This window comes from Rhinopithecus roxellana, chromosome 7 (assembly GCF_007565055.1).
Source record: "Rhinopithecus roxellana isolate Shanxi Qingling chromosome 7, ASM756505v1, whole genome shotgun sequence".
In the NCBI taxonomy this organism is placed as follows: Eukaryota; Metazoa; Chordata; class Mammalia; order Primates; family Cercopithecidae; genus Rhinopithecus; species Rhinopithecus roxellana.
The window spans coordinates 56490511-56512084 of record NC_044555.1 but is presented as its reverse complement, the minus strand read 5'-3'; the positions used below and the strand labels follow the sequence as shown (position 1 = coordinate 56512084).

General features: G+C 37.8%; 1 protein-coding gene across 2 annotated transcripts in view; it reads left to right on the top strand.

The window, feature by feature from the left end:
* ADGRG4 (adhesion G protein-coupled receptor G4) overlaps window positions 1-21574 on the top strand; it is a 113630-nt gene that overhangs the window by 65417 nt on the left and 26639 nt on the right. For both annotated transcript variants that reach the window (XM_010389108.2, XM_010389110.2), the window contains 3 exons: window positions 1756-1972; window positions 3337-3499; window positions 18840-18974. In XM_010389108.2, the coding sequence (XP_010387410.2) occupies window positions 1756-1972; window positions 3337-3499; window positions 18840-18974 (515 nt within the window). The remainder of the gene's footprint in view (window positions 1-1755; window positions 1973-3336; window positions 3500-18839; window positions 18975-21574) is intronic.

Sequence of the window (21574 nt, the reverse complement as noted above, 5' to 3'; positions counted from 1 at the left end):
AATTGCACCACTGAAGCCCAAAGAATCATGACTAGGCAGCTCTTGCTATTTTCAACAAAGTCTGAGCAATTTAATAAGAGCAGTAGAAAGACCCGTGAATGAGCTCACTATCTTTTTCTATCATGCCTAGTCTTAATATTTTCTCAGCTTTTTTAACTTACCAGAAGATAGATGCTAACTGGGACAAAATATTAATTCAGAAACAATTACAACCTTGTTTAATCTCCTTTCTGCCTCCCATCTCCTCAGGGAGAACTCTGTCTTTGCTAGTTCAGTTCCTATGTGAGGCATTGTTGGACAAATTGGGGTAATGGTTGGGGAGGAATTGAGAGGATCTCAGTTATGATTGCTGAATTTACATTGATGAGAACAGAAAGTTGTTTGCAGAAATAAAAGAGAATAAAGAAAGAAAATAAAGAGGAAAAGGAGAAAGCAAAAAGTAGCCTGTGTAGGCTTTTGAAGGTGTTAAGTTGTGGGGAACTTGGGCTAGGAGAGAGATTTGAGGAGACACTGATAACTATGGAGGTCATTGAAAGAGAGAGAGGAAGAGAAATACAGACAGAAAGAGAGAGGATGAATTTTATGCTGAATTATTTTGTTTTCTGAAACAGAGTTGACTATTTGTAATATAACCTGGGTTAAGTGTGTTATGAGTGTTGGCTCTCTCGGGAATTTTTCTTAACAAATTGTATTTTTTATTATTTTCCTTTATATTTTGGTTACTGGACTTGAATGTGAGTGCTTTAAGCTAGGAAGACACCACAAGAAAGCTCAGCTTTATATGTGTTATATTTAACTAAAATCGAATTTGTGCTGTATTCGTTTAACAAAGCTCTTCACTTTAAAAGTGAGTCATAATTCAAACAAAACAATTATTTAGAAGAAGCATTTATGAGACAAGAACTTTTGGGCACTGACAGGATATTTGATGATTTTGAATATTAATGCTAACTTTAAAATTTAATTTGTTATTGTCGTTGTGACATGTAAAAATCATTTATTTTAGAGATACATACTAAAGTGTGGATAAAATGATATCATATCCAGGACTCGCTTTGAAATAATATGGGGTTGGGGAAAAGGTGAGTGGAAGTGTAGAGAAAATGAGATTAGCCATTCATTGACACTTGTTGAAGTTGGGTTATTCATGAGGAACATGGAGATTCATTATACAATTCTTTCTACTTTTGTGTATGCTTGCAAATTTCCATAATAAAAAGTGAAGAAAAAAGTGGGCGAGTTAATATCTATTGTTCTTACTCTCTGGAAAATCTAAATTAACTGCTTTTTATTATGACATAGTCCATATTTGCTTTTTTTTTTTTTTCCTGTGGTTTGATGGTTCTTGACAGGAAAATGTAACCATCACCCTTAGTTATGAAAACATAGACTGAGTGTTTGCTGATATTTGAGTATAAGGTGGGGTCTACTTAACACAATCCAATACCCAAAAGTCTCAATTTAATTAGAATCAAATTTCAAGATAATTCTTCAGGGACAAAACGATTTCCCTGGTGCATATGAAAAATGGTTTAATGAATGAAAACTTTTTAATGAATAAAAACGTGACTTATGTTCTACTTTCTGGGACTACACCTATTGTAGAAACGAAGGGCCAATATTTTCCTTCCGTAAACATGTTACCTTGGTAGGTATTCTCATCTCACCCTCTTTACTCTTTAAAGGGAAGGAAGCACACCAGAATGGCAGAAGACTAAGTCATGCAGCTTTTATGTCTCAACTTTCTTTCCCCAGAGAATGCTCAGGATGTTGCAGAGCATATTTTAAATTTGATAAATGAATCCCCAGTCCTGGATGAAGAAGAGACAAAGATTATTGTTTCTAAAATATCAGATATTTCACAATGTGATGAGATAAGTATGAACCTAACCCATATTATATTACAAATAATCAACATTGTTTTGGAAAAGCAAAACAATTCAGCCTCTGATCTGCATGAAGTAAGCAATGAGTAAGTACTAATACTTTGGTGAAAGACATTATTTTTAAAAAATGTAAAATGCAGTCGGCCCTCTGTATCTGTGCATTCTGCATTTGTGAATTCAAACAACCACAGATTGAAAATATCCTTAAAAAAATCTTGTGTCGATACTGAATAAGTACAGAATTTTTTCTCGTCATCATTCCCTAAACAATACAGCATAACAACTATTTACATAGCATTTACATTATATTAGGCATTATACAGTAATCTAGAGATAATTTAAAATATACAATGATGTGCATAGGCTATATGAAATTACGACCCTATTTTATATCAGGGACTTGAGCATCTGTGGATTTTTGTATCCATGGGAGTCTTGGAACAGATCCCTCAAGGATACGAACGGACGACTGTATATATTATCAATTTATTGGCATACAGTCATCATAGATTTTAAAAGTCAGGTAGTTACACATTGAAAGCTCAGTTAGTACAATGCAATGGGGTCACTTTACTCGAACGTTCGTTGTGAAAGGATGTATTCAAATTCTAATCGAATCTTAGTGATAACAAGTTTTCAAGTAAACAGTTACCCCAAACCAAACCCCCAGTCCATTCCCCCAACTTTTGTGCTCCCTCAGTGTTCTTAATGTCTATAAAATGTATCCAACCAGTGCTAAAGTGGAAAACTTGAGAATAGTACTAGTTACCTCCCTCTAACTCACAACCAATTAATAACCAACTCTTGTATTTGTCACTGTACATCTATTTTTAAAATCCCTTAAATATTCCGGTGGAATTCATTTACTTCTCTCCATCTCCGCCACCACCACCCTATTCCTAGTCCCATTTCTCTCACCAGACTGTCTATAATAACCTCCTAAATGGTCTCTCTGCCTCCATTCTTGACCCTCTATGGGTCATCTTCTACATAGCACCCAGAGTAATCTTTTAATGTATGTATCAGATCATGTCCTTACTTTGCTTTTAAAACCACTAGGTGGCTTTCCATTACACGTAGAATAAAATCCAAACTTCTTATAAAGTCCTACGAGGCCCTGCAGGGTCTGGCTTACATGTAACAATTTCATTAATTTTCACAACAATCTTTTGAGATGATTGTAATATTACTTCTAACTTTGAAGATGAGGAAACTGAAGCTAAGTGAGATTATTTTATTTGTCCACACAGTTAGAAATTAGAGGAACTAAGATTTAGATGTCAACTTGTCTGATTCCAAAGCCAGTGCTCTCATTTAATAATTCCTAAACGATATAAAGATAGCGATTAAAACTCAAAGAAAAGTCTTGCAATGAGGAAATCTTGCAAGGAGGATGGGTTTTTTACTTTTAAAGGGTAGGATGCTCTTCTCCATCTGTGGTTTCTTGCAGAATTCTGAGGATAATTGAGCGTACGGGTCACAAGATGGAGTTTTCTGGGCAGATAGCAAATCTGACGGTGGCCGGGCTGGCTTTGGCTGTGCTGCGGGTGGACCACACGTTTGATGGCATGGCCTTCAGCATTCACTCCTATGAAGAAGGCACAGACCCTGAGGTGAGTGCAGCTCAGGGAACTGAGAGCCAATCAGCCAAGCACTGTTGCAAGTCTTCATTCATTTACTCCTTGGGAGAGAGAGAGGGCACTCTGTTAAGGTTTTAATCTTCAGGGGACCTTATGGAAATACAGACATCCCAGGTAAGATTCATATATAATCTTTAGTAGGCTAACACCTTGGTTGGAATGGTGTCTGGGAATTGTGCAGTGATACCACCTTCAGCCCTGTTACCCCAAATTATCTCAAATGTCAGTTTATTATTGGCCACCATTTAAGGAACACATTATACGTTGGACATTGTGCTACTGCCTCCTTTGTGCAGATAAGGAAACAGAGAAGTAATTTACCCAAGAACACATAGCCTAATGGCTAAGCCAGGATTGAAACTTATGTCTGTCTGGCTTTAAAGCCTGGGCCCTTTCCACCATATGATACTACCTTAACCTTTGGCATGTTATAGGCTGCCAACCCTACTCAAAACAATTTCAGAGGTTAGATTTTTTTAACATTAAAAAAGTAATAAAGTGTACATATAAGAAAATGCACAAATCCTAAGTATACACCCTCTGAATTTTGACAAATGCATACATCTATGTAATCCAAACCCCTATTAAGATATAGAATGTTGTCCAGGTGCAGTGCCACACCTGTAATCCCAGCACTTTGGGAGGTCAAGGTGGGAGGATCACTTGAACCCAGGAGTTTGAGACCAGCCTGGGCAATATAGTGAAACCCCATCTCTACAAAAAACTAAAAAATTAGCCAGGCATGTTATTGTGTACCTGTGGTCCAGCTACATGAGAGGCTTAGGCGGGAGGATCGCTTGAGACCAGAAGATCAAGGATGCAGTGAGCCATGACTGCACCACTGCATTCCAGCCTAGGCAACAGAGCGAGGTTCTATATTTTTAAAAATGATATAGAATATTGCTATCACCTCTGAAAGCCCCTTTGTGCCGTTTCCAAGTGAAGCTCTGAAACTACTACCTGAAGTGGCAATCACTGTTCTTACATTTTTCTGACAGTTTTTCCTGTTCTACAACATTATATGAATGAAATCTTACAATATGTACTGTCTTGCATAAGGCTTCTTTCATGTAACATAATTTTTTTAGTCATCCTTTTGTTTCAGTAGTTTGTTCCTTTTTATTGCTGAATAATATTCGAACGCATGGGTATACAACAGATTCCTTGTCTATTCTCCTCTTGATGGACATTTGGATTGTTTCCAGTTTGGCTATCATGAATAATCCTGCTATGAACCTTTGTGTATAAGTCTTTATGTGATCATATGTTTTTGTATGTCTTGGATAAACACCTAGGAAAGGAATTGCTGGCTCATAGGTATATGTTTATTATTTATTATTTCTTTTTATTTTTTGAGATGGAGTCTTACGCTGCTGCCCAGGCTGGAGTACAGTGGCACCATCTCTGCTCACTGCAACCTCTGCCTCCCAGATTCAAGCAATTCTCCCACCTCAGCCTCCCATGTAGCTGGGATTACAGGCACTTGCCACCTTGTCCAGCTAATTTTTGTATTTTTAGTAGAGACGGGGTTTAGCCATGCTGGCCAGGCTGGTCTCAAACTCCTGGATTCAAGTTATCCACCCACCTTGTCCTCCCAAAGTGCTAGGATTACAGGCATGAGCCACCTCACCCAGCCTGTAGGTATATGTTTAAATATATTAGAAACTGTCACAGTGTTTTCTAGAGTGGCAAATGATGTGGAGTAATTTTCCCTGTTCATATTGGTTATTTGTATGTCTTTGGTGAAATATCTGTTAAAATCTTTTGCCCGTTTTTAAATTGGGTAGTTTTCTTTTTATATTGCAATAGTTTTTGGGATACAGGTGGTTTGGGGGTTACATGAATAAGTTGTTTAGTAGTGATTTCTGAGATTTTTAGTGAACTCGTCACCTCAGCAGTGTACACTCTGTACCCAATATGCAGTCTTTTATCCTTCACCCCCTACCACCCTTTCCCTTGAGTCCCCAAGTCCATTATATCATTCTTATGCCTTTGTGTCCCCATAGCTTAGCTCCTACTTATAAGTGCGAACATATGATATTTGGTTTTCCATTCCTGAGTTACTTCACTTAGAATAACGGCCTCTAGTTCCATCCAAGTTACTGCAAAAGACATGATTTCATTCCTTTTTACAGCTGAGTAGTATTCCATGGTGTATATATACCACATTTTCTTTATCCACTTGTTTGGTCGATGGACACTTAGGTTGGTTCCATATCTTTGCAACTGTGAATTGTGTGCTTTAAACATGTGTGTGCATGTGCCTTTTTCATATAATGACTTCTTTTCCTTTGGGTAGATACCCAGTAGTGGGATTGCTACATGGAATGGTAGTTCTAAGTTTAGTTCTTTAAGGAATCTCCATACTGTTTTCCACAGTGGTTGCATTAATTTACATTTCCACCAGCTGTATAAAAGTGTTTCCTTTTCACCACATCCACGCCAACATCTATCGTTTATTGACTTTTTAATTATGGCCATTCTTGCAGGAGTAAGGTGGTATCTCATGGTGGTTTTAATTTACATTTCCCTGATGATTAGTGATGTTGAGTATTTTTTCATATGTTTATTGGATGTTGGTCTATCTTCTTTTGAGAATTGTCTATGTATGTCCTTTGCCCACTTTTTGATAGGATCATTTGATTTTTTCTTGCTGATTTGTTTGAGTTCCTTGTAGATTCTGGATACTAGTCCTTTGTTGGATGCATAGTTTGTAAATGTTTTCTCCCACTCTGTGGATTGCCCGTTGACTCTGCTGATTATTTCTTTTGTTGTGCAGAAGCTTTTTAGTTTAATTTGATCCCTTTTATTTGTTTCTGTTTGTGCATTTGCTTTTGGAGTCTTAGTCATGAATTCTTTGCCTAGGCCAATGTTCAGAAGGGTTTTTTTTTCCGATGTTATCTTCTACAATTTTTATGGTTTCAGGTCTTAGATTTAAGACTGATCCATCTTGTGCTGATATTTGTATAATGCGAGGGATGGGGATCCAGTTTCATTTTTCTCTGTGTGGCTGACCAACTATCCCAGCACCATTTGTGGAACAGGGTGTCCCTTCTCCACTTTATATTTTCACTTGCTTTGTCAAATATCAGTTAGCCGTAAGTATTTGGCTTTATTTCTGGGTTTTCTATTATGTTATATTGGTCTACGTATCTATTTATTTATTTATTTATTTATTTTTGAGACGGAATCTCACTCTGTCGCCCAGGCTGGAGTGCAGTGGCCGGATCTCAGCTCACTGCAAGCTCTGCCTCCCAGGTTTACACTATTCTCCTGCCTCAGCCTCCCGAGTAGCTGGGACTACAGGTGCCCGCCACCACACCTGGGTAGTTTTTTGTATTTTTTTAGTAGAGATAGGGTTTCACCGTGTTAGCCAGGATGTTCTCGATCTCCTGACCTCATGATCCACCCATCTCGGCCTCCCAAAGTGCTGGGATTACAGGCTTGAGCCACCGCGCCCGGCCTACGTACCTATTTTTATACCAGTACCATGCTGTTTTGGTAACTATAGCCTTGTAGTATAATTTGAAGTCGGGTAATACGATGCCTCCAGATTTGTTCTTTTTGCTTTGAATTGCTTTGGCTATGTGGGCCTTTTTTGATTCCATATGAACTTTAGAATTTTTTTCTAGTTCTGTAAGAATGATGGTGGTATTTTGGTGGGAACTGTATTATCTATAGATTGCTTTTGGCAGTATGGTCATTTTCACTGTATTGATTCTTTCCATCATGAGCAAGGGATGTGTTTCCATTTGTTTGTGTCATCTATGATTTCTTTCAACAGTGTTTTGTAGTTTTCCTTGTAGAAATCTTTCACCTCCTTGATTAAGTATATTCCTGGGTATTTTATTTTATTTTAGTTATTTTGCAGCTGTTGTAAAAAAGATTGAGTTCTTTATTTGATTCTCAGCTTAGTTGCTGTTGGTGTATAGCAGTGCTGCTGATTTGTGTACATTGATTTTGTAACCTGAGACTTTACTGAATTCATTTATCAGATGTAGGAGCTTTTTGAATGAGTTGCTATGGTTTTCTAGGTATACATTCACATCATTGGTGAACGGCAACAACTTGACTTCCTCTTTTTCAATTTGGATGCCCTTTATTTCTTACTCGTGTCTGATTGCTATGACTAGGACTTCCAGTACTATATTGAATAGAAATGGTAAAAGTGGGCATCCCTCTTATTACTGAGTTGTAAGTGTTCTTTATACATTCTGGATACAAGCAATTTATCAGATGTATGTTTTGAAAATGTTTTCCTTATGGCTTGCCTATGTATTTTCTTAATAATGTATTTTGATGAGCAGTTTTTCACTTCCTTATTTTCTTTTTTCTTTCTTTCTTTCTTTTTTCTTTTTTCTTTTTTTTCTTTTTTTTTTTTTTTGTTGTTGTTGTATGAGAGTGGGTCTCACTCTTTTACCCAGGCTGGAATGCTATGGCTTGAACACAGATCACTGCAGCCTTGACCTCCTGGGCTCAAGCAATCCTCCTGCCTCAGCCTCACATGTAGCTGGGATCACAGGCATGCACCACCATGCCTGACTAATTTTTTAATTTTTTGTAGAGATGGGGCTTCGTTGCCCAGGCTGGTCTCGAACTCCTGGGCTCAGGCAATCCTCCCACCTTGGCCTACCAAAGTGCTGGGATTACAAATGTGTGCCATTGTGCTCACCAAAAGTTTTTAATTTTCATGAAGTCTAATTTATAGTTCTGTTTTCTTTTATGAATAACCATATATGACTTGTATAGGATACTTTTGTCTATCAGGAAGCCATGAAGACATTCTCTTATGCTTTTCTTTAAAAGCTTTATGATTTTAGCTTTCATGTTTAAAACTCAATTAATTGATTTATGTATTCCGTGAGGTAGGAGTTGAGGATCATTTTGTTTTACGTAGATATCCAGTATTTCCAGCACCATTTATTGAAAAGACTTTTCCTTCCCCATTGGCTTGGTTTGGTACCTTTGACGAAAAATCAAATAGTTGTGTAAATGTAAGGCTATTTCTGGGCTTTCCTATTCTTTTCTGTTTTGTTTTGCTTTGTTTTAACTCTTATGTTATTACCAGGTTGTCTTGGTTCCTAAAGTGTTGAAGTCAGGTAATATAAATACTTCAACATTGTTGCTTTCCAGATTGCTTTGGTTATTCTAAGCCTTTTGCCTGTCCATATAAATTTTTGAATCTGCTGATCAATTTATATAAAAAGCTTGCTGAGATTATGATTTGGATTAAGTTGAAGTTATTGGTCAATTTGGGGAGAATTTGTTTCTTACTAATATCGAGTCTTCTAATCTAGGAACATTTATTTAGTTCTATTTACATTTCTCTCAGCAATGTTTTGTAGTTTAGGTAGGGAGATATTGCATGTCTTTTGATAAATTTATTCCTATTTTGTTTTTTGATACTGTTGAAAATGGAATACTTTTAAAACTAGATATTCCAATTATTTGCCGTTAGTATATAAAAATGGAATTGATTATATATGAAATATTATTTATATTATATGCTATAATATATATACACACATTTTGTTTCTTACACACTTGCTAAATTCACTTATTGCTGCTAATAATTGTTTTAGAGATTCCTTAGAACTTTCCATGTGAGCCAACATCATCTGACAATAGAGAGTTTTATGTATTCTTTACTGATCTTTATTCCTTTTATTTCTTTCTGGGGGCCTATTCTGATGTTTAGTACTTCCAATACAATGTTGAATAGAAGTGGTTAAAGTGAGCATCCTTGTCTTATTTTTAATATTAGGAGAAAAGTATTCACTGTTTTTCCATTACTGTGATGTTACCCATGTTTTTGTTTTGTTTTTTAAAAAGATGTTTTTTATTTGATTGAGGCAGTTACCTTTCTACTCCTGGTTTCCTGAAAAAATTTATCACAAATTGTTGTTGAATTTTGTCAAAAGCTTTTTCTGTATCTCTCGAAGTAATCATTTGGCTTTCCTCTTTATTCTCTTAATATGGTAAATTATATTGATTGTAAAATATTAAGCCAATCTTGCATTCCTGGAAGAAACCCTACTGGTCATGATGTATCATCATGTTTATGTATTACTATTTTCTAAGTGCTTATGTTTTGTGAAGTATTTTTGCCCTTACATTCATGAAGTGTATTGGTCTGAAATTTTCTTTTTTTGTGATTTATTTGTCAGGCTTTAGAAAGATTTTGGCAACATTCTAAAAGTGAGTAGGGAAATGGTCCCTCTTCTACTTTCAGAAAGAGTTTGTGTAACATTGCTATCATTTCATTAAATGCTTGATAGGGTTCACTAGAAAACGCTCTGGGTCTGAAATTTCTTTGTGGGAAGTTTTTTGATATCAAACTAGATTTATTTAGTGGATAGAGAGCCATTCAGATTTTCTGATTCATCTTGTGTCAGTTTTTGGATAGTTGTATTTTTCTTGCAGAGTTGTATTTTTCTAAGAGTTTATTTCATCTAACTTGTCAAGCTTATTGGCAATAATTTATGATATTTTCCTTTTTTTTTAACATCTGTAGGATTTATAGCAGGAGTTAGCAAACTTTCTGTAAAGGGCAGATAATAAATATTTTAGGCTTTGCAAGCCACAGGTGGCCTCTGTCTGCTGAATGTTCTTATATTTTTGTTTTTGTTCTGCTCTCCGTTCCTCTTGCCTCTTGCCCTCTCCTCTCCTTCTTTCTCTTCTCCTCTCTTCTCCTTCTCTCCCTTCTCTTCTCCTCTCTTCTCGCTCTCTCTCTTCTCCTCTCCTCTCCATCCCTCTCTTCTCCTCTCCTCTCCTTCCCTTGCTTTCCTCTCTTTTCCTTCCCTCTCTTGTTCTCTCCTCTCCCTCTGCTTCTTTCTTTCTGCAACCTTTTAAAAATGAAATGTATGTTGTGCAACTGTCACCATCATATGTCTGCAGAACGTTGTTCATCTTCCCAAAACTACTGGGGAGGTCAGCCTCCCCAGTAGCTGAATAACAAGTCCCCATTCGTCCCTCTCCTAGCCCTTGACAACCACAATTCTTCCAGTTGGTGTGATTTTGACTACTCTAGGTACCTCACGTATATGGAATCATACAATATTTGTTCTTTGTGACTGGCTTTTTTCACTTTGCAAAATGTCTTCAGGGTTCATCTATGTTGTAGCATGTTAGAATTTGCTAATTTTTTAAGGTTGAATAATGTTCCATTGCATGTATTTACCACATTTTGTTCATCCATTCATACAGGGGTTCTTTTTGAAGTGATAGAAATAGTCTAAAATTGATTGTAGTGATAGTCGCACAACTCTGAATGTGATGAAAGCCAATGAACTGTATACATTAAATGGATAAAGTATATGGTATGTGAGTAAAGTCTCAATAAAGCTATTAACAACAACAAAACCTAAAAATGGCATGTAAAATCTATTCTTAGCTCAGAGCAACACAAAAACAAGCCTTAGGAAGGATTTGGCTTACTGGTTCATTTGTCAACCTCTGATTTACAGTAATAAACCTTCTTTCATTTCTGTGCTGGTAATTTCTTTTTTTGTTCCTTTATTTTTGATAACATAGGGATTTTTCCATTTTGTTGATCCCTTTAAACAACTTTTGGCCTTGTTAATTTTCCCTATTACTTGTTTTCTACTTTTTGATATCTGATTTTATATTTATTACTTCCTTTCTTATACTTACTTTGGTTTTATTTTTATCTTCTTTACATAGCTGCTCCTGCTGTTTCTCCTTCTTCTTCTCCTTCTTCTTCTCCTTCCTCCTCCTCCTCCTCCTCCTTCTTCTTCTCCTCCTCCTCCTCCTTCCTCCTCCTCCTCCTCCTTCCTCCTCCTCCTCCTCCGTCTCCTCCTCCTCCTCCCCCCTCCTCCTCCCTCCCCCCCTCCTCCTCCTCCTCCTCCTCCCTCCCTCCTTCTTCTTCTTCTCTGCTTCTTCTTCTTCTTCTTCTTCTTCTTCTTCTTTCTTCTTCTTCTTCTTCTGTCTTCTTCTTCTTCTTCTTCTCTCTTCTTCTTCTTCTTCCTCCTCCTCCTCCTCTTCTTCTTCTTCTTCCTCTTCTTCCCCTTCTTTTTAATGAAATCTCTCTGTCACCCAGGATGGAGTACAGTGGTGTGACCATAGCTCACAGCAACTTTCAACTTCTGTACTCAAGCAATCCTCCCACCTCAGCCTCCCCAGTAACTGGGACTACAGGCACATACCACCACACCCGGCTAATTTTTAGATTTTTTGTTTTTGTAAAGACAGGGTCTTTCTTTGTTGTCTGCTGTGGTCTCGAACTCCTAGCTTCAAGCAATCCTCCTGCCTCAGCTTCCCAAAGTGCTGGGGTTACAGGTGTGAGCTACAACTCCTGGCCTGTCTAGCTTCCTAATGTGGATCTGTAGATCATTCATTTTAGACCTTTCTTCTTTTGTAACATAATCCTAAAAAGCTGTAAATATCTTTGTAAGCACTGCTTTAGCTGTAGTTCACAAATTTTTATATGTTATATTTTTATTATGTCAGTTCAAAATATTTTCTATTTTTTTCTTTAGTCCGTGGATTATTTAGGAGTGTATTATTTCAATTACAAGTATTTGGAGCTATCTAAGATATCTTATTATTATTTTTTGAGACAGGGTCTCACTCTGTCACCTAGGCTGGAGCACAGTGGCACAATCACGACTCACTGTATCCTCAGCCTCCTGGGCTCAGGTGATCCTCCCACCTCAACCTCCCGAGTAGCTGGGACCACAGGTGCATGTCACCACACCTGGCTACTTTTAAAAAAATTATTTGTAGAGATGAGATCTCTCCATGTTGCCCAGGTTGGTCTCAAACTCAGCTTCTCAAAGTGTTAGGACGGCAAGCATGAGCCACCCCACCCAGCCTAAGATATCTTATTGTTATTGATTTCTTGTTTATTTCATTTTGGTCACAGAATATACTTAGTATAATTTCAATCCATTTACATTTGTTGAAACTTATTGTATTAGTCAGCGTTATCTAGAGGGACAGAACTAGTAGGATATATATATGTGTGTGTGTGTGTATATATATATATATATACACAAGCTTGAGGAGCAAGAAGAGTCAGTCCGAGTCTCAAAATTGAAGAATTTGGAGTCTGATGTTCAAAGGCAGGAAGCGTCTAGCACAGGAGAAAGATGTAGGCTGGGAGGCTAAGCCAGTCTCTCCTTTTCACATTTTTCTGCCTGCTTTATGTTTGCAGGAAGCTGATTAGATGGTGCCCACCCAATTAACGGTGGGTCTGCCTTTCCCAGCCCACTGACTCAAATGTTAACCTCCTTTGGCAACACCCCCACAGACACACCCAGGATCAATACTTTGTATCCTTCAATCCAATCAAATTGACACTCAGTATTAACCATCACAAATCCATCCCTTTCCAAGTTGAACCCATACACATCTCCTGAGATCATACATAATCCTCAAATAAAGACAATAATAAGGTCATAATTTGCTTAACATAATACAACTATCCTTTGTGCAACTGGAAATGCACAAATCCCCAACACAAATACTATTACATAAAATTAACAATACTTAAATGCTGATATGAAGTCAGTAAATCCTATGTCACATGATAAAGGAAAAAAAGAAATAAAATGAAGACATTTTCTTAGTACAAGTGTATACATGCACAAACATGTTTTTAACAAAAGAAGGAGGAAATACTCATGACAATTACAGTCTCTGTTTCTGTAGCTGGTCACGTGGTCGTAGCTGGTATTGATGACTACCTTCTTCTGCTACCCATTCTGTATTCCCTTTGCCTTCAGCAAGCAACTCTGCAGGTCGTTGTTTTTTTCCTGGTGGAGTGACCCAAGCCTTCATTCTTGAAAGGGCTGGGCCATTTGTAGTCCTGCCTGGTTGGGCTGTTGTAGTTTCCCATTGACCTTAATCACAGGGCATGGTAACTCTAAGAGATGCCCTAATGGACCTCCTGTATTCCATGCGTACCTTACCTCTGTTGTGCAGTAGGAGACTGATTTCATCTTGATAGTCTGGGTCAATCACCCCAGCCAACACTGTAACGCCCTTCTTAGCCTGTTGACTTAAAGATAGGAGGAGCCCAAAGTGTCCAGGTGGCAATCTTAACTTCCAGTTTAAGGGGATCGATGTTGTGTCTCCTGGTGGCAGCGTTCCTCCCTCTGGAACTAAGACCTCTAGGCCAGCCGAATGTAATATTGTGGGAACAGGAAGCAAAAATTTTGCTAGTGGATCATTAGGGGTGATGGTAAGTAATGTCACTTCCACTTCCAACCCTTGATTCCTGGAACTGTGAATCCTGGCTATGGGAAAAACAGTACCATATATTGGACACTGATTCAGAGCACTTATTTTGTATCCCAGTGTGTGATTTATTTTGGTGAATGTTTCACATGGAATTAAAAAAAAATGTGCATTCTATAGTTGTTGGATATAGGTCAAGGTGCCAGCAGTGTTGTTCCAATCATCTTTGTTTTATCCTAGTTGTTCTCTAGTTGAAAAGGGTGTTAAAATCTCTAACTTTGTGCAACTGTCTATTTCTCCATTTATTCCTTTCAAGTTTTGCTTTGTTTATTTTGGGGCTCTTTTATTAAGCACATATACATTTGTGTTGGTTTGTCTTTCTAATACTAATCCTACCCCCAAACCTATTTATCATTATTAAATATCCCTCTTTATCTTCCATAATACTGTCTTGAAATTATTTTATCTGGTTTCAATATAAAAAACCAAGTCATCCAAGCCTTCTTATGGTTACTCTAAAAGGTACAAATGTATATTTTATATTCATTTGCTTTCTAGCTGTCTTTATATTTAAAGTGTACCTCTCGTAGATAGCATATAGTTTGTGTTTCATTTTTTATCCATCCTGATAATATCTGACTTTTAATTGGAGTGTGTAGTTTTTTTAACATTTAATGTAACTATTTATGTGGTTAGATTTGAACTATCATTTTATTTTAATTTCTGTCTATCCCTCTGGCTTTTGTTCCTCTGTTCCTTCTTTCCTGTTGTCTCTTGCTTTATTTTAACATTTATTATAGTTGAATTTTAATTGTTTACTGACTCTTTAATTATATATATTTCCCCGCCTTTCTTTCTTTCCTTCTTTCTTTCTTTCTTGCTTTCTTGCTTTCTTGCTTTTTGCTTTCTTGCTTTCTTTCCTTCCTTCCTTCCTTCCTTCCTTCCTTCCTTCCTTCCTTCCTTCCTTCCTTCCTTCCCTCCGTCCTTCCTTCCTTCCTTCCCTCCGTCCTTCCTTCCTTCCTTCCTTCCTTTCCTTTCTTTTTGGAGTCTCCCTCTGTTACCCAGGCTGGAGTGCAGTGGCACGATCTGGGCTCAGTGCAACCTCCGCCTCCCGGGTTCAAACGATTCTTGTGCCTCAGCCTCCAGAGTAGAGGGGACTACAGGCATGTGCCAGCACGCACGGCTTTTTTTTTTTTTTTTAAGTAGAGACAGGGTTTCACCATGTTGGTCAGGCTGGTTTCAAACTCCAGATGTGAAGTGATCCACCTGCCTCGGCCTCCCAAAGTGCTGGGATTACAGGCGTGAGCCACCATGCCTGGCCTGCATTTTTTTCTTAATGGTTGCTCTAGAGATTATAATATACACTTGTATATTTTTTACAGTCTACTTAGAGTTAATATTGTACTGCTTCATGTAAAATGTAGAAACTTTAAACTTAGACGTATCAATTTATACCCCGTTTTTTATGCTATAATTGTCACACACATATTTTACACAAAAAGATTATAAACTTCACAAGACAATGTTATAGTCATTACTTTAAAAAGTCCTATGTTACTTAAAAAAATTGAGAGAAAAATGGTTTTTTACATTTACTTAGATATGTATTATTTTTGTTGCTCTTCATTCCTTCCTGAAGGTCAGAGTTCTATTTGGTATCATTTCCCTTCAGCTCAAAAAAAATTCACTCAGGATTTATTGTAATGCAGGTCTGATGATGACAAATTTTCTTAGCTTTTAATTTATCTGAAAATGTCTTTATTTTATCTTTATGCTTGAAGGATATTTTTGTTTGCTATAGGATTCAGAATTGTCAAGTCCTTCCCCCAGCCCCCAGCATTTTAAAGATGTCATTTCACTCTCTTCTGGCCTCTATGTTTTCTGAAGAGAAATCTGTAATCATTTGAGTTCTTGTTTCTCTGTATATAATGTGTAAATTTTCTCTGGCTTTTTAAAATATTTTCTTTGATATTCTGCAGTTTGACTATTATATGCCTGGGCATTTTTTTTCTTTGTTCTTATCCTGCTAAGGATTTGCTGAGCTTCTTGAATATGTACATTTATACCTTTTACTGAATTTGGGGAAATTTTCACTGTTATTCCTTCAAATACTGTTTCCTCACCATTTTCTCTTTCCTCTCCTTTTGAGACTCCAATGACTTGTATGTAAGACCTTTTGATACTTCCCCACATATCCTTGAGACTGTTCATGTTTTTAATCATTTCACTATCTTTTTTTTTTTTTTTTTTTTTTTTTTTTTTGGAGACGGAGTCTTGCTCTGTCGCCCGGGCTGGAGTGCAGTGGCCGGATCTGGGCTCACTGCAAGCTCCGCCTCCCGGGTTCCCGCCATTCTCCCGCCTCAGCCTGCGAGTAGCTGGGACTACAGGCACTCGCCACCGCGCCCGGCTAGTTTTTTGTATTTTTAGTAGAGACGGGGTTTCACCACTATCTATTCTTCTAAAGGGATCATTTCTGCTTATCTACCTTTAAATTTGCAGACATCTGTTGTTTTTGTGTTACTATTGGACCCATCCTGTGCAATTTTAAAAATTGTACTGTTTTCGGAATTCATGCTAAATGAATAGATTTTAGCTACTCTTGCCATAAAAACAACAAAAAAAGAGGTAACTATGTGAGATCATGGATACGTTAATTTGCTTTACTATAGTAACCTTTTTACTCTCTATATGTATCCCATAATATCATGTTATATACCTTAAATACACACAATAAAATTTACTTTTTTAAAAATTCCAATATTATGCTTAAAGTTTAGAATTTCTATTTTGTATGCTTCCATATTTTTTTTTACTATTATTTCCTCTCTCCATTAATTGCAAACATATTTTCTTTTAAATACCTTAGCATAGTTATCTTAGCTGCTTTAAAATCCTTATCTGCTAATTCTAATATCTGGATCATCTCAAGGTTTAACTCCATTGATTGTCTTTTAAAAATGAGTCACAATTTTTCTTCACATATTGAGTAATTTTTGATTATGTTCTGGGTAATATAAATGTTATATATGAACACTCTAGATTCTACTCTATTCTTTTGTAGATTATAGATTTTTGTCATAACAGGCAATTAACTTGGTTGGTCTATACTGTAGACACCATCTCTTGACTGGCAGTTCAAATCTCAGTTAACTTCCTTCATTCTTAGTGGAAATCTGTCCTGTACATATGTGGTCCAGAGGTAAGGCAGATATTTGGGCAGAATTTATACTCAGAATTTTGGATCCCGCTTTCCATTCCAGATGTCCCCCCACAACCCCCATCACCTCCCAGTGGCTATGGTTGCCCTGACTTTTGTTTCTGGTTCTTCATTCCACAAAGACTGCAATTTAGAAAAAAAAAAAAATCAAAGTTTTAGATGTCCTTCACAGCATTAGTTTCAGTCTGCCATCAGGCTGCAAGCTGTAAAAACGGGTACCCCACCTTGTGATGTTACCTTTTTCCAAGTGTTTACTCTTCTCCAGAAACTGTCTGCTTTTGGTAATTTTCCAGTGCCTTCAAGTCGTTGTTACTTTGCATTGTTGTTATATGCAGGAGGGTTGAGTTTATTAGGAGCTACTTAGCCATACTGAAACAGATGTTGAATTCCCAGTGTATTTTGTTTACAATGGGGTTTTCTATCATGAATCTTGGTGGAGAGACAAAACAAACAACACCAGTTGTATTCTTGGTATCAAATTGCTTACATGTAGAAGCTAAATCATGTCCTCTCCATGGTACTTGACTGCCCTAGCAGAGTTCATTTCTGCTTAGCAAAGAGCCATATGGCTTTTGAGACTACAAGTCATTTTTAGAAATATGATTCACTTTTAACCCCCATTATACACCCAGCTAGATAATAGCAACTTGAGAGGCAACATAGATAAATTTTAAAAGTGGACCAAAATCGTATATATCTTTGTTCAACCACGTCCCAGTTGTGTGACCCTAAGCAAGTCACTTAACCTTTCTAAGCCATTTCCTGTTGCCATAATACAATGTACCTCTCAGAGTTGATAGATTAAATGGGAGAATGCAGGTAAGTGTGTCCACATATCCTGTTTTGTCTGGGAGAGTCCTGATTTACGGCTGTGGACTTAGTGTAATTATTAACAAAGCCCTTTTGACTCTCAAAAATGTTCCAGTACTTGTCAAATACTATTACCAATCAACTCAGCAAATACTTCTAACAGTGAATGTCTTATTCCATTTTGTGCTGCTATAACAGAATACCACAGAATGGGTAATTTCTGATGAACAGAAATTTATTGGTTCACAGTTCTGACAGCTGGGAAGTCGAAGATCAAGGGGCCACCTGCGGTGAGAGCCTTCTTGCTGTGTCATCCAATGGCAGATGTGCAAAGAGAGGGAGAGCGAGAACAAAAGATTTAACTCACAGCCTCAAGCCCTTTTATAATTGGCATTGATCCATTCAACAGGGTGGAGCCTTCATGACCTGAACATATCCCATTGTGCCCTAGCCCCCATTATTATCAGATTGGGGATTAAGTTTCTAGTACATGCTTTTGGGGGGACATATTCAAACCGTAGCTGTGACATGCAGCAGAATTGCTAAGCGCTAATGCCTCACTTCACTGCTTCACTTTTTAACCAAAACATTGCTCCATAAACTATGAAGAAAGTGCCTAATACCATTGTATTGTGTTTTTTGTTGTTGTTTTGTTTTTTCCTTTTATCATATGGAGGACGGTATCCTGATTTCCAAGACTGGTCTTTATTTCTGATAATCAGGGCAAATGACCTAATTTGTCATTTCCCTCTCATCTCTATTATTACCCAGGTGAAAGGAGATCAAAGGGAGAGAACCTCAGAGGGAGAGAACCTCAGGAATAGGCTTAGAAAGGAAAAGATGATGTGTGTTTGTGTCTATGTCTATGTGTACCAGAATCATGTCTTGGCCTGTGATTGTGTGTGTGTGTGTGTGTGTGTGTGTGTGTGTGTGTGTGTGTGAAAAGTATATCATAGCTTATGGAGCTAGTTCCCACCTTTCAGCTCTTTGAGTGATATTCTGAGGCTGAACTGAGGTGAGAGGTGGGCAAGACTTCACTATGATGAATGAAGACTCCAATTTTCATTTTTTGGCTTTTCTTGGCAGATTTTCCTAGGCAATGTCCCTGTGGGAGGGATTTTGGCTTCCATATATTTGCCTAAATCACTGACGGAGAGAATTCCTCTTAGCAACTTACAAACGATCTTGTTTAATTTCTTTGGCCAAACTTCACTCTTTAAGGTAAATTCTTGCCTGTGGTAACTGTGATGAACTGGCATATGGTGACTCATTGTAATTATGAACTCTTGCTATTTTCATGATGTTCTGTTTATTTTAGAATATGCTGATTGATTCCACAAGTCTTCCAGCACAACCCTTGCCCCTTAACATGAATCAACGTCTACTTTAATGATGTTCTACAGTTTTTAATTTTCACAACATCTCAGCTTTGGAAGGGACCTTAAGGATTATCTGGTGGCTAAACAGAGGTCTCAAGATGTTTCAAAGCCAGAAAAGAACAGCGAGTTCTCCTGATGAAATAATGTTTCAGCTTGTCAGTGCTTTCCTCCCAAATCTCCCCTGGCTCCTCAAAGCCAACATGTCCACTATTTTGGGCCAATTCCTTTGAAGCTGGCTGGTATCCAGAAGGACATTTGCCTGCAGGCATTTGTTGCTACTTCCCACAGCCCCCACAGAACTTTCTCTGAAGGCTGCAGTCCTCACCCACTAGAAAACAGAGGCAGCCTGATGTGATGCTGAAGAGTGTGGACTCAGGGGCAGCCTGGTTGAATTTAAAGCTGGCAATGCCATATTCTGCCTGTGTGTCCTCAAGCAAGTTACTCAACCTTCATGTGCCTTAGTTTCCTTCTCTGTAGCATAGGGTGATATGAATACCTTATAGAGCTATTGAAGGATTAAAGGAGTTAGTGTATTTAAAGTGCTTTACAATACTGCTTGGCACATAAGTACCATGTTAACTGTTTGCTCTACTATTATTATTATTATCCTGTCTTAGGTCTCTGCCTAACAAAAGGCTCATTCATTTAGACCACTCTGTCTCATCTAGCTATTGGGAAGACAGTAATCAGAGTTTGCATGAATTTGAAGATAATGAACACTATTAATTGTTAATATTTACATTTATTATTTCATCTACTTCTCATGAGAAGTCGAGACTCAAAAAGTTTAAGTAATTTTTCCCAAGGCCACATACTTAAAAAGTGGCGCAGCTAGGAATCAAACCCAGGCTATCTGACTTGAAAGTTCATGTATTTAAGAGGTCAATACATTAATTTTCCTAGATGTGTTTGCATTTCTAAAGAGGTTATCCAAAGTAATGAATTTCTAATGGTCAAATATTCACATTTCTTTTGTGGGAGGTTGCACTGGGTCAACTTAAAATATAGCACATACCCATACCACACACTACCTCAAATATACCATGTCACCTCCAGCTATGTGTGTAAGGCTTTCTGTTCCCCTGGAGTTCTCTAGCCACTCCTTTCTCTATCTAAATTCTATTTGTTCCTGTGGGCTTAGCTCAAATCCCACCCAGGATGGCTGCTTGGAGTAAGTGAGCCTCTGCTCTCCTTCCTGCCTCCTGGGCAAAATATTTAGTGGGCAAAACATTTTAATAAAAATTTTAAAATGTGATCCATAACACTCTGACTCTTTTGGAAGGCTTACAATTTCTCTGTGTCACCTGAGATGCCATTACTTTGGTCTTAATTTCTCTCCTTTCTTCAGAGGGCTGTGCTTGCCTCATAGAATAACAGATAAACTTGTTTTGCATAGATTTCACACTTAATAAGTCATTTTTATTCACTAACACTTTCTACTGAAAAAGATTAAAGATCTTTGCCAAAATTAGCCTGCAAACGTCATAGTACCAGATGAAGAAGGATTAGAACTAGCCTGCCGTCAAATTCAGTGCTGAAAGGGCCCTCCTAACTCATATCATCCCATCTACTCAGTTTACCATTGGTAAAAGTAAAATGGATATTGAGGACATTGAGACTCAGAGAGGGGAAGGAATCTGCTAAAGGTGACACAATTTATTCATTTATTCACTCAATCACTTATTCATTCAGCAAATATTTATTTAATTCCTACTGTGTGTCTTACACAGTGCTGAATGCTGAGGATGCAATGCTGAGCAAGAGACATAGTGCCTGCCCTCACGGAACTTCTAGTCTGCTGGAGGAGAAAAGAGACCTAAACGTTCTAACATTGAAGGGGTGACCCAAGGCTGGGATCTGTGCCACTGGTTATTGGGGAATGAGTACTTACAAAAGATGCTGCTCTTTAATTCTGTTTTTCTTGAATCCCCGAGTATCACAGCCTTGCTTTCACACTACTTCCTCTAACATTTTTTTGATCAAAATCTTAAGTCATTATGACATATAACTTTAGACATTTGTTTGTTTGTTTGTGTCTTTTAAAGACAGGATCTCGCTCTGCCACCCAGGCTGGAGTGTAGTGGTGCAATCACAGCTCACTGCAACCCCGAACTCCTGGGTTCAAGTGATCCTCTTGGCTCAGCCTCCCAAGAAGCTGGGAATATAGGTGCTTACCACCATGCCTGGCTAATTTTCGTTTTTTTTTTTTTTTTTGGAGAGACAGGGTCTCACTTTGTTGCCCCAGCTAGTCTCAAACGCCTGGCCTCAAGCCATCCTCCTGTCTCTGCCTCCCAAAGCGTTAGGATTACAAGTGTGAGCCACTATGCCTGGTCCACAGAAATTGTTGATAAGGCACCACTCTTGGATAATATGTGTCTCCTCCACGCCTCCACTAGCTGTGATTCTCAAGGAGAGGGACAGGCACTAGGCGGTTACAATATG